Genomic DNA, 14,137 nt, shown 5'->3' on the forward strand with positions numbered 1-14,137 from the left:
GAATGTTCTGGGATGGTGGTAGTGCTGCATATGTCAATAAAGGTGTATAAATGCACTTGCCAAAGTCACGTGACTGTGCATGCAAGCACATGCATGTAAACTTTACCTTGGGGAAAAAAAGAAACAAGTATTGAACTCTAGTTAGTGACGTATACACTGAAATGTTGGAAGAAAAACACACTAATGTCTCCAACTTCATAATATATCAAAAATAAAACGGATTCATGGTTGAATAGAGGGATGATCAGATATATAATAAAGCAAATATAGTAAAATGTGAATTGTAGAATCTAGGTGATAGGCACATGAGTGTTCACTGTAAAATTCTCCCAATTTTTCTGAATGTTTGAGAGTTTTTATAACAACTGTTAAGGGGAAAAGCCCTGCCCTGCTCTCATGGAATTTACATTAGAGTCGAATGAGACAGACACTAAATAAAACTGGTAAGGAAATTATGGAGTGAAATGGTTTAGTCATGCCAGGGATGGAACTTACAATTAAATAAATACGTGGCTAAGTAAGTATTTCCTGCGGGATGGTGGGGGTGGGGGGATGTTGTTTTGTTAGGAACAGATAGAACCTCTACAAGGCTTTATCCATTCCTAGCTTTAGAGAATGTCTTCCCTATTGAAGGTATCAAGAAACATTTGTTGGATGAGCAATTATAAACATAAAATGGAAGTCTTTCAATGGAATATAGATATTTTAGTCTTCTAAGTGCTTTTTTCTTTTAAAGACAATATCACATACTTGACTGAGCCATTTTAAGTGGTAAGCTTTAAAACATTTTAAATGCTCTATTTTGTCTTCTGTTTGGACAGATAAAATAAGAAATTATGTGTAAGCCCTCATTTACACCAGAAAGAAATAAAAGGTTTTGATTATAATTTGATTGACTGGAAGCTTTTTCTAATTTTACCAGGAGAGTGGTAGCTATTTATGATCCGTTTCCCTGCATCCATATTCCTCATCCTCCAAAACACTCTTTTTCCTCTCCAAATTTTTATCAACTTTTTAAGGGAATAAAAGGCAGAGATTTACCATAAAATAGATCTTGTGAACACCCTGCCCCACATGGCCCCTGCGCCATGCTATCTGCCCGCAAGCCGCGATCCTCACCTTGAGTCTGCAGTGAGGCTGACAAGCCCCACGTCTCCTCGGGAGGCCCAGACATCAGGACTTGAATGTATCCGATCTCTCAGCTACCCTTGAATGGCATGACCAGACAACATGAGAGATCCCTTGCTCCACCTTCTAAAGCAGCCTCCCTCTTTCAGTGCTGGTAGCTCACTCATCCACCACCAGCCCAGCGTTCACTAATGGTGTTGCCCTATTAGCCATCCTCACTCACTCCAACCCTGGATGTAGAAAGAGGGCACGCATCCTGCACTCCCTTCCACCTCAGGTGACTGCTCTGGCCCCTCAGGATACCCACTCTAGCAGAATGAGGATTACTGAAAAGTCCCCCTCGTCAATCCTGGCGTGCCACAGCTGGTCTAGGTGCCTCAAAGTCCCTTCTGAACTGCAGGTCAGGAGACCACGTGATTTGGAGCTGTGTGGTCTACAGAAGGCTCCCCAAGTTCCAGCAGTGGGTTTGCAGATTAAACTGCCTGGGGACTTTCTCTGCACCAAGAAGCAAAACAATTCTTCTTAGCAAGTGCAACTGACCTCCAGCTATTTATTTTTTCACAGCTGCAGTCTGGGAAATAAGCTAGACAATAAGGAACATTGCAAAGAGGTATTTTATGAAGAAATACCAATGAGAGTTCCAACTGTTATTCTCAAGTTTTTAGAAGCTTGTTATCAGATGAAAAACAATTAAATCTCCCTTTATCTAAAACCTTCTCAGTAATCCCCGTTAATAAACCTTAATGTAAACATTAATGTTAAGAAAACAATGTTTTTTAACCAAAAAGGTTTTAAAAAAGGCAAATATTGTTAATGGCTGATTGCTTTGATTATACAAAAGTAGTATCATTACTTAGCTAGATTTATTGATTCTTTGCCCACTGGACTCAACTAACACCACTCTGAACAACTGTTTGAAATATTGGGTAATTAATACTGGGAGAAAAATCCATGTTAGACTGTGTAGACAAAGGAGATATACAAATATAAATAATCAGAGATTATGCTTGAATTACTCATAGTAACTGGAGACATACAGAAATTCATTAACAGAATGAAAATAGAATAGAAGAGAATATGAATAGAACAGACTGGGAAGAAATTAGTTAACTGGGGACAAATAGAATTCATTAATAACCCTAAAATTATATATATATATATATATATATATATATATATATATATATATATATTCTTGTTGGAAACTACTTCCCCATAGCTCATGATGATAGAATTTATGAAAACAGTAAAAGAGACCTAATTTCTCTCTCTTTCCTCTCCCACATCTTTCTGAGGCAAATGGGAGTAAACCAAAAAAATTCCAGAGAGCACCCATAGAAGAGACAAAAAAGGGAAAAAAAATTGAATCCAAATAATTCACAAAACATCAATGTTTCAGCTGCTTCAACTTCACCTGAATAAATAAAGGTTGGTTGTAATTGTTAGGAAGTAAAACTATTTGGCAATGTTTCAGATTCCGATAGTGTCTCGAATGGGTTACAGATTGGCCAGAAGAGATCACCAACTCATGTGCACATACACACCCATGTACACATGGAATAAGATGAACTAAATTTCTGATTTAATTAACCAATGAACCAGAACATGGGGTGGCCCCACAGGGCAGAAGCAGATGCATCCAAAAAAAAAAAAAGAGGTTAGAGTGGGAGAGAGCTAAAGCATAAGAGACTCTTAAAAACTGAGAACAAACTGAGGGTTGATGGGGGGGTGGGAGGGAGGGGGGAGGGGAGGGTGGGTGATGGGTATTGGGGAGGGCACCTTTTGGGATGAGCACTGGGTGTTGTATGGAAACCATTTTGACAAATTTCATATATTGAAAAAATAAATAAATAAAAATAAAATAAAATAACACTATACATTAAAAAAAAAAAAAGAAGCAGATGCATCCTTCCCCAATCTGGTTGCCATGCTGATATTTGACACATGACCATGCATCCAGCAACCCTAAATTTCCTGACATCAGAATCGTGGTTTTGCTTTAGCATGCCATTGGTTACTTGGCATTTTTAGCATCATCCTGAGCTTTTTGCCTTTCAAACACTCAACTTATTCTGATTCATTATATTCTATCTGTAGAGCTCATTCCCCTCACTTGCTTCAGATCTCTGATCAAATATTACCTTATCAAACACAGACCACCCTCTGTAAAAAGTATTCCCATCATTCTCTACCTCCCAAATCTTATTTTACTCTCTTCAAGGTACATATCACCGTATTACTTGCCTATTTACACTTGTTTGCCTCCCCTGTCCCATAAAAATATAAGCTTTCTGAGAGCAGGGGGCCTGTCAGTGTGTTCTGTTATATTACTAGAACAACAACAACAACAAAAAAGACACACACAAACAACAACAACAACAAAAAAAAAACCCCAAAAAACAAAAAACCAGTGCCTGGCAGACAGTAGTGCCTCAATACATATGTGTTTCCTACATGAATAAATGGTTTGACAACAATTTGTGAAGAAAAGAATCCGGCCTATTTTAGAAATGTTGAAGTGGCAGAGCTTGGAAATATCAGGTAAAACTGAAGAGACTGAGTGGCTACTCATGCAGGGGTGTTGAATGAAGCTAAATGAAACTGGTAGGAGTAGATGAGCTCCTTCAGGTAAAGACAAAGTGCTAAGAGAGAAGAAAATGGTACTGGGAAGACAGTATCAGAGTCTTTCTCTTGAGAAGAAGATACAGAAGAGAATTCAGCTAAAGGTATGGGGAAGAGGCCACCAGAGTAAGAATGAATGAACCTACGGCATGTAGTCCCAAGAGGCAGAAGATGGTCAACCGAGCTCAAACCTGCAGGGAAGCCCAGCCAGATGAGCAGCAGCAGGATTGGAAGGAAGTCACTGACAACCTCCAAAAGACCGGTTTGGGAATAGAGGGCAGAAACCAGGTCTCAGGACCCTGACACATGAAGAGGATGGGGCGAAAAGGTGGAAGTGGAGAGTTACCATTCTGTTTTCATGTCACCTGGGCCTCAAAGGTACCTGAAATATTTGTTGAACAAATGAGTACTCAGATGAATGAATGGATACAATGTTCTCCCCAGAACCAAGATGGCACATAAACTGTGGCTGAGGTCATGAGACTCAACTGGTAAATAAAACACTCTTTTGAGCAGCACATGCTGCACAAAAATATTTCCTTAATCAAAATCAGTTTTCTGAGTGGTTTTCCCTCAATAAACATGCAGTTTATTCCTATAACTCATTTTTAATGAGCTCCTATGACTTTCGTTTGTACTTTGCTTTTTATCTTTGTTTAAAATGCATTCTTGATTAATGGAGCCTTTAGAAATTTACCTTGAGGCTCCATCTCTGTCTCAGTGGGGCCTAACTCTTGTATTCTTTAGGACTGAAGGCCTTTCAGCTGCGCTCCATTGATTTGGCTTCCCAGGTATGCCAAAGGCAACTCTGATTCATAAAGGATTCCATCCCAAAGTGAACTAATAAAAGGCCTAGTTAGGAAAGTGTCATGATAATAAACTATATGGAAGATGAGAACCCGCTCAGCTTTCCACCAGAAGTACCATCAAATACTTACATGAAGAAACGTATTTCTAGTGGGATGTAAATATCACATTATGGATTAAGTTTCTTGCTTTTCTGAACCTACAGCAAATTTCTCTTCGTCAGTACCTATGGTTCTCAAATGACAGCTTGCCTTGAAAGCACGTGGGGGATCTGTTAAAAAACAGATTACTGGGTCATACTCCCCCAGTTTCTGATTTAGTAGGTCTGGGGTAGATAATTTGTACTCTAACAAAGTTCTCAAGTGATATGGCTGCTGCTGGACAGAACCGCACATCCAAAGACCACTGGTCCGGGGCACCTGGGCGGCTCAGTTGGTTAAGAGTCCGGCTTCGGCTTCAGGTCATGATCTTGCGGTTCATGAGTTCCAGCCCTGTGTCGGGCTCTGTGCTGACAGCTCAGAGCCTGGAGCCTGCTTCTGATTCTGTGTCTCCCTCCTCCTCTGCCCCTCCCCGGCTTGTGCTCTGTCTCTCTTTCTCAAAAATAAATAAACATTAAAAAAAACTTTTTTTTAAGAGACTACTAGTCTATGTTATGCTGTACATTTTCGTAATTTCTTTTTCTACTTTTCTGTTGTCCTTCAGAGAAAATGAGTCAAATTCTCATTTCAGTGCTACTGCCCTGGCTTCTGTAGGTTTCTTGTGAAAAACAAAAATAAAGATAGAATAAAACTTTAAAAGTGGAAACAAAGGGATGTTAGGAGTAACCAAGCCTGAGTTTCCAGGCTTCTACTCCATTTTAAGTGGAATGGTTTTATTTTAGTCAATAAGACGTTAGTGCCTCTTAAAAAATAAGAGCTCAGCTGAAATCATACAAATGGGATACAACTGTCTAACATTAAAAAGTAATTCTCTTTCAATTGCAAAACATGCATAAAATAAACCCTTGTCCCCATCACAATCTCTCAACACTTATCTAGAAAAGGAGGGTGGTGGTCATAAAATGACAGGGAAGAATGACACTTGCCACACAGACCTTTATTTTTCCCTTCTTTATTTTGTTTTTAAGTCAAAGAAGAAACAGCACACCTAGAGTCTAAACAAGCTAACGGTAGACTATAGTGCTTAAGTTGGGATCTTTACAAGTAAATTCTTTTTCTTCCTTTGCTTAATGTATTGGCAAAGAGAGGAGAGACAGCACGGTACCATAGTAGGGCATAATCTGACTTTGTGTGCAGAACTGATGGGGCAAGTCATGTGAGTCTCTAAATGAGCTTCTCACCGGCTCTACACTTGAGCAATTCCAAAGAGGTTAGGGCCGCGTTGATTAAAACATGTGTAAGAACAAATTAATATTTGAAGAGGTACCAGCTGTAGATTTCTGCTTATCTTCCATTTCTAAAAGGTAAAGATTAAAAATAACATTAAAGCAATATTCCAATATTTTTGAATAAAATAAGTATTAGCTTTCTCAGAGATTTCACAGCATTAATTTCTAAAGGGCACAGTGTTCTATTTATGCTTGATGTCTCCTTTCTCATGCACAAATAAACAAATTAACTAGCTAAGAAAGGCATATTCAACACTAAACAAAATTTAAATGGTAAAGGATTGTCTATGCTCTTACCCAAATATATTATTATACTATCTAGCAATAAAGTGTCTGTAATGAAGGTAAAAATACAGAATCCACACAAACCTGACATCTGTCCTACAGGATGTTAAATTGATCAGTTAGCAGACATTTACTGAACTCCCAATGAATGTCCTCGTTTGGTCTGTCCATCACCCATTTCCCATGGAAATTAGTATTCTTTGCTCACTATCCATAATGTTGATTTTCATTGGCTGGATTTCAGCAAGTTGCCCACTGTGTGATTTAAGTTTTTGTACTTCAAATCTCTGATTTTCATTCTCCATGCACAAAATAGGCAGTCAGAACTCTTAGCCAACTTAGTATACATGTCTTGAGCACGAATACTGGAAATAATGGCAACTTCAAAAGCTTACCATTTACATTCTTTATAAACAACTTCTGAAGTCAACATAGCTATTAGTAAGAGAATCCAAAACAGAGTCACACAACTAGTAGTTTAATTGGTCGACAATGCTACTTTTATCATGAGCCCACTGGGCTGTCATCATCACAAGCCCCAGTGAGAGATTTCATTACTGTTTTGTTCACTCTTCCACAAAAGAACTCAGGGCCCATTTAAGGGTTCAAATACCTAAGCACATTTATTAATCCATCCTTGAGAGAGTAAGAGCCTTTCAGCTTTGGTGGCAAATCGGTGGGGAGTCCAAGTCATATATCATATCACCTTCACATCCACCTCCAACCATGACTATGAAGTGCTCAGAGGATACATGGCACTATTCTAATGATAAAATATTTTGGATGAAGGTAGAAAATTGTATAGAATCTCTACAAATCTGACTCTATTCCTAGAAGGAGGTTTAGTTGATCAATCAGCCAACATTTACTGAAATCTCCAATAAGCATCTTGTTTTTGTCTGGCCAGCATCTATTCCCCATTCTGCTGGCCCAAAAGCCCATCTTTTCCTTTTGGGAACCATCTTTTCACTGATTTCAGTGCGTATGTTATGGAACAGAGAAGACAACTGATCCCACTCCTTGGCTGAAGACTTAGCCACATAATTCAAGCTGGACACATAACCCAGGACAGTCCAATAAAGCCAATGAACATCGGCCCCAGGGCTTTGCTGGATCTACTGAGGGAAGCTCTCCCTCTACTGCCAGAAGGCATAGTTTAGCTTACAATAAGTGCAAAATGGAGACCAAGGAAAGCAGACACAATACACACAGAAGGAGAGATTCCTCATGATAACTTTGGGTTACCTGATCCAGCATGACTAAATATTCAGCCAGACCCATTCCTAAGCCTTCTTTATCACTTGCTATTAGTTACTGTGTAAGTTGGGTTTCGTTAGTTTGCAACCAGGAGTTCTGAAAAATTATAAGCAACCTAAAACTTGAACCACATTAAACAACATGCCAAGGATACAGAGATATAACAAATAATCTCTGCCTCAAAGAATCTTTTCACCATCTAGTTGGAAAGCTAAGACATAAACACACAAAAAACCTAGAAACAAAAGACTCGATACTATGATAGGTTCTATGATATTTCCAAGAAGGGAGACACCACCATAGGCTACACATTAAGCAAGATTTCACAGTATAAGAAAATAGTGAGCTGAGTTTTAAAGGATGACTAGGATGTGACTGCCTAGAAAGGACATGAAGGACATTCAGAAAGAGTGAGCTGTGGGAGCAAAACTTCAGGAATGTGCATATTGTATTGGGGAAACAACACAGTATAAACAATAAATAGACCATAAAATGTTGAATCATGGGATATCAACAATGTGACTACATTAGGGGAAGAAGAATTCATAATCAGTTTTCTAATGATACACAAATTATGTATAGTATTTTAAATAGACAAGAGATCCTACTGGTCGATTAGATTATAATGACAAAGTGTTGAAACTGCACTCAAAAGCTAAATGTGTTTTTTCCCTTTGCATATGGTAGACAAGCCTCTCATGCCACCAGCAACCTTGGCTTACTACTGAAGTACCTATCATCTAGAACTAAGGGCTATAAAAATAAGCCATGCTAACACACTTCACTTAGCTGCTGTTTAAGAAGTTAGAACAAAGAGTAGAGCCATGAGCCAAGAGGAGGTTATAGAAAGTCAAACATCTACCAAGGAAACAAGTGGAGCCATAGAGTTAATCTGATTTGCTTTGTCCAGTTTCTCCATGAGATACAAAGTTTACAACAGAAACGATGGATGGTATTTTCTATTTCCACTGTGGTTTTAGCCATTTCCCTTGTGCCAATACGAAGTGTCTGTATCCCTCTTTCCCCTACTTGGGGGTATTACTGTTTAGTTAGAATAAAATGTTTTATTTAACTTTTTAGAAGTTTATTTTACCAAGGGCCATTATCAGTTTTGTACTGAATGTGAAACTTTGTAATTATTCTATAACTTAATTATTACTATTTCTGATAAAATATTTCTCAGGGCTATAAACTGTTTCCTGGAAATTTTACTGAGAAAAATGAACTCAACATAATTCCTTGGCCATATACTTTTCCACCTAGAGTCACTGGACTCAGTAATGTTTTCATAAAAAAAGAAAGTCTCGAATACCTAGCCTGTTGATAACCATTTAAATTTTTATGTCCACTTGTGGGATCATGATAGTGCTTTCTGCCAGTATGACACCTGTCCATTTGACATGAGCATGTCACGAAGGAATAATCACACACCCTCTTATAGAGGACCTCTCTTCACAAACATCAATTAACATAACTTCAGGACTCTGTAAGATAACTACTGCTTTGGTCGCTGTTTACAGATAGAAATTGAAACACTCGAAAGCCCCTTTTTGTCAAGTTGAGGTTAGGAAAGGAAAAGGAATTGGTCTATGATTAGACATACTTTTATTCTGAAATATCTTTGTAGCAAAAGCTTTAAAATGTAAAAAAGCTATACTACAGGCTAATTTTTCACTCTTTATAGTGAAATGCATTCTTTCATAAAGCAAATGAATAGATGAGTACATCTTCTCCCTATTTTAGGAAAAAGTAGCTCTGTACTTTAAATTTAAAAACATATATTCACTAAGTTTTATATTTATTGAATGGTGGAATTGAGATTTTTAAAAAAAAATCATTCAACACATGCCTTATCGGTGATAGTCACTGTCATCTTTTAAACTGAGAAATAAAAAATTATCACAAAATATATATGTATAGCACACAGTATAAACTAAAGCTTTGAATAAGGTTTCAGTATTACATGAAGCATACAGAATACGAAAAAAAAGTAAGATGGTTTCCTGTTTCTTGGGAAAAGTATCATAGAAGGCAGAATAATATCCCCCCAACACTTCACAAAGATGTTCATGTCTTAATCCCTGGAAGCTGTGAATATGTATGTTACCTTACATAGCAGAAGGGATCTTACAGGTGTTGTTAAGATAAGGACCTTGAGAGACCCATAATTATTCTGTATTATCTGAGTGGACCCAATTTCATCAAAAGGATTGTTTTGTTTTGCTTTGTTTTCATCACAAGGATTGTTAAAAATGGAAGAAGGAGGCAGAAGAGAAGATCCAAGTGATGTGACATGAGAAGGACCAGATCCGCTAATGTTGCTGTGAGGACGGAGGAAGGAGCCATGAGCCAACGAACGTCAGTGGCCTCTAAAAGCTGGAAAGAACCAGAAAATGGATCCTCCCCTAGAGCCTCCAGAAAGGAATGTAGCCCTGCTGACACCTTGATTTTAGCTCAGCGAGACTCATGTTGGACTTCTGACCTACTTAAACTGCAAGATAATGAATTTTTTTAAGACACCAAGTTTATGGCAATTTGTTATAGAAACAATAGGAAACTAATACTGGTATCATGTTCCAAATTAGCAGGACCATGAAAAGCATGACTGTGACAGCCCCTCGGTCACTCTGGAGCTAGAAGAGACTTTGGTCTCATCTCTTCATGGTCCAGATAAGGAAATTAGTCCAGATATAGTGAGAAGAAATGTGGTTTACCTTAAGTCTCAGAGTTCAAGCTAGAGACCGGACTAGAATCTAAGTTCACCAAACTCTCGATCTGCGTTAAGTCATAGCATGCCTCCCAGCGTCTTTTACCAAAGGAGGGCTCTGATTATGGTTTAATAACAATATGCAGAACTCTCTGAAAGAATGAACAGTTTTTGAAAAGTGCACACATTTTCAGATAATGCGCAGAAGTACACTGCTTTGCTGTTCTAACCTGTCTCCAACTGGCTAAACATATTCACTTGAATTATCACACATCACTTGTAACAGTATATCTGAGATAAAAACTAGGGTCTTGCTCTCACAGAAAGCTTCCTCTGGAGTTTTCTGGTTTTCTCTTTTACACCCTTCTGTGGCTTCCCTTATCCAACCACTCAAGTCCTGTCATGCTTCCTTCCCCATGGAGGTTCCTTTCCTTGCATTTCTACTACTACCTCTTACACCGATGCTAGACAACCACTAATAGATCTCTTTTCTTCAGCTTCCCTCCTCTTCAACTTCCAATTAATCCTGTACAATACTGCCAAATGATTCCTTCTAAAATACATCTTTCTTTATATCATTGGTTTGTCCCCACATATTCAGTAGGACTCCATTTCCCAAATGGGATCAAATTCAAACTCCTTATTCTATCCTTTGACAGCTTCATAGAATTTGACCTCATTTTTTAAATAATGTCTCCTCTTCCAATTTCCATCTATGAACCTATTTAATTGATTCACTGCCCTATGAACAAGATTCATTCTCCTCCATGTCATTCTCTTCTCCTAAAATATCCCCTGTGCTTTCTTCTCCATGTATCTGAATTCTACCTGTATCAAGGTCTTGTGAAGTCCCAGAATCTTTCTGGCATTTCCCAGGCCAGACAACCTACAATTATCTCACCTTCCACTTTGAAGCACTAAATCTCTTACCACTCATTTTAGTTTTTATTGCCAGTGTCTTCTGCATCTCTAGAGTTTAAACTCTTAGATTTTAAGCCATTTGGGACCAACCAGGCCCCCCCACCTATTGGCACTGTACTTAGCACCCAGAGTTTCCCTTTTAAAGCAGGACCTCAAAAATGTAGGGAGCCACCAAAAATAATTTGAAAATTTAAGATGAACATTCAGAATGACAACTCCTCCACATCAACAGTGATAAAAGCCAGCAATGAGCACTACTCTAAAGTTAATGGCACCATTTAAGAAGTATAGCCATACATTTGAATTTGCCCAGAACAGTCCCGATTTCCTGCTGGTTTTCATGGATAATGTTCACTTTTACTCTCAAAAGCATCTTGGCTTAATTAATAGATTATATGGCTGTTCCACCCACAGGGCACTTTGAACTACAGTAAGGCAGAAACCAGAAAGAAAATCCTGCTCATGTTGCAGCCACCCATCCAGCTAAGCAGCATTCTCTCCTCTCCAGAGCAACCCTGCTCTCAAGCACCACCTCTGCGTAACCAATGTCCTTTGAATTTCACGTGGGAGGTTCAAACATTTTGGTGACACATAGCTTCAGAAAAATGTACTGAAGTTGAATGCAATTTGAGATTCTTTAGAAGAAAAAATAATCATAGAGATTGAAGACAACTGCAACTCTACCCAGCAGTTTAAGAACAAAAGGGAGGTCAGGTCACGATCTCGGGATTCAAGCCCCACTTCTCCAAGCTGGGTGTGGAGTCTGCTTAAAGATTCTCTCTCCCTCTCCCCGCCCCCCACCCTCTCTCAGAAGGAGAAGGAGAAGGAGAAGGAGAAGGAGAAGGAGAAGGAGAAGGAGAAGGAGAAGGAGAAGGAGAAGGGGGAGAACAACAACAACAACAACAACAACGAGAGTTTTCTAAAGAAAAAAGAATTCAATGAGTTCCCCTAGAAGTAATCAAGATACAGTGTGAGTTAATTTATACTATAATTGTTTTGTTATTTTCTGAATAAAATAATAAGGATCATTCACACCATTTCAATTTTTCTGAACAATAAGTACATATTACTTTCACGACTGTTTAGAATTAGAAATGTGATGCCTTCTGATCCTCTTAGTGGCTAATGTACATTAAATTGACTAACCACTGCATAAATGTTTTAAAACCTACATTCATTTTCACAGTTGGCTGGTTGAAATGATCAGTTTCATAAATGAATGTCAGTGGTATCTAAACAGTAATAACTTTTTACTGCAAAGTAAGATTTTTCTCTATAAGTAATGAATAAAATTATTAAATGTAATCTTATATTATGTTTCATTACTGGCAGCTTGTCATAAAAAAGGAATTAAGGTTGCAAATTTTCATTTATTTTCATAAAGTAGATCAGCATTTTCATTCATTTGTAGTGAAACTTACTCAATCTAATCTCTTTTGAGGGTAGTTTTAATTACATTACATCATTCTACACAGGGTTGAGAGTTCATGTTCCAAACTGTTCCCTCCCTAAACTCTTCAACTTTAAAGGTATCTGGGGAAATGTTAAGTTCAACTAATGTAACTATACAAAATGAAAACTATCAAATGCATATCTTGGGCTCAGGATCACTCTCAAGTGTTTGGAATGGATTTTATAACACCATTTAGGTTACTTCTAAGTCACTATGGCCCAAGTTGGTAGTAACTAAAAAGGATTAATTTCAAAGATTTATATCATTAGCAGTTAATACTTAAATATCAATTACACTGGAATTATTGATAATTCTATCACTACTAAGGACTCACTGAACTCAGATGGCAACAGCTATAACATTTGAAAAAAGACAAAAGCATCTGGATGAATTATGGTAAAGGTTAATAATATTCGATATCGAGCAAAACTCTTCATCAACTATTTTCCTCACCTCACTACTTCATAAGGTAAGTACCACATCACTTCACATTCACCTAAATAAAAGCAATTACAATTTGATATTTCGTTGTTTCTAGTTGTTTTATGTCAAGAATAAAGACCCATTTGTCATCAAGTGTCACCCTCCTTCAACTGTGCCTTCAGATGGCAAATTCCATCAGAGACAGAACATTCTGTAAGGCACAATAGAGCGACCAGACGTTGGCATTATCAAATGGGCTCTCCCGTCATGATGAAGTATTTACTCTAAAGGTCAGCATTCTCTAAGTTTAGCTCCTTAAAAGATAATTAAGATATTAAAATTTTTTAATACAAAGGGAGGCTTCTAGGCAAACTAGTTTTTGTATAATCTCTTTCTGCTTAACTGGGAAAAGCAGCACAACATCCTAAAAATATATGAAAGCAACTGTTTACCAACATGGTTAATCTGATTATCATCCCCATGTATGTTGTGCACGTTTTCACTCAAGAAACAGGGAACTAAACAAACCCATGAAAATACCATGATTCAGTTGCTAAGTCCCTGGTAATGTATATTCCAATCTAAATTTTATTTTTTTAATGTTTTTTGTTTTTGGTTTTGTTTTTGTTTTTGAGAGCAAGAGAGAGTATGAGAGAGGGGCAGAGACAGAGGGGGACAGAGGATCTAAAGCAGGCTCCTTGCTGACAGCAGAGATCCCAATGAGGGGCTTGAACTCACAAAGCATGAGATAATGACCTAAGCCAAAGCCAGATGCTTAACCAACTAAGCCACCCAGCACCCCCCAATCTAAATTTTCTGTATCCAATTTTTAAATATCTTTAATATTTTGGCATAATTTATAAATTCCTACTATACACTTATTCTAATTCCATGCTACATACTTTTTCACTATCACATACTTACTAAATGTTACTTTTTAAATTTCTTCAATTATTTTAATAAAGTTAGGATCAGTGGTTGTTTCAATGCAAAGCAATTTTCCTTTTCAATTTTTTTCTTCTCACAAGTTTCTGACACTCCCAGGTTTTTTTTTTTTCTCCTTCCAAGATTTTATTTAAATTCAAGTTAGTTGACATATAGTATAGTATTGGTTTCAGGAGAAGAATTTAGTGATTGATCACTTACA

General features: G+C 37.7%; 2 protein-coding genes across 2 annotated transcripts in view; both read right to left on the minus strand.

Moving 5' to 3' along the window:
• SLC26A7 (solute carrier family 26 member 7) overlaps positions 1 to 14,137 on the minus strand; it is a 155,017-nt gene that overhangs the window by 139,333 nt on the left and 1,547 nt on the right. The window lies entirely within an intron of this gene.
• Positions 5,640 to 14,137, minus strand: part of LRRC69 (leucine rich repeat containing 69) — a 78,262-nt gene continuing 69,764 nt past the window's right edge. Inside the window, exon 8 of the mRNA XM_015072158.3 lies at positions 5,640 to 6,012. Coding sequence (XP_014927644.1) covers positions 5,902 to 6,012 — 111 coding nt within the window. The 3' untranslated portion in view covers positions 5,640 to 5,901. The remainder of the gene's footprint in view (positions 6,013 to 14,137) is intronic.

Source organism: Acinonyx jubatus, chromosome F2, assembly GCF_027475565.1.
Source record: "Acinonyx jubatus isolate Ajub_Pintada_27869175 chromosome F2, VMU_Ajub_asm_v1.0, whole genome shotgun sequence".
NCBI lineage: Eukaryota > Metazoa > Chordata > Mammalia > Carnivora > Felidae > Acinonyx > Acinonyx jubatus.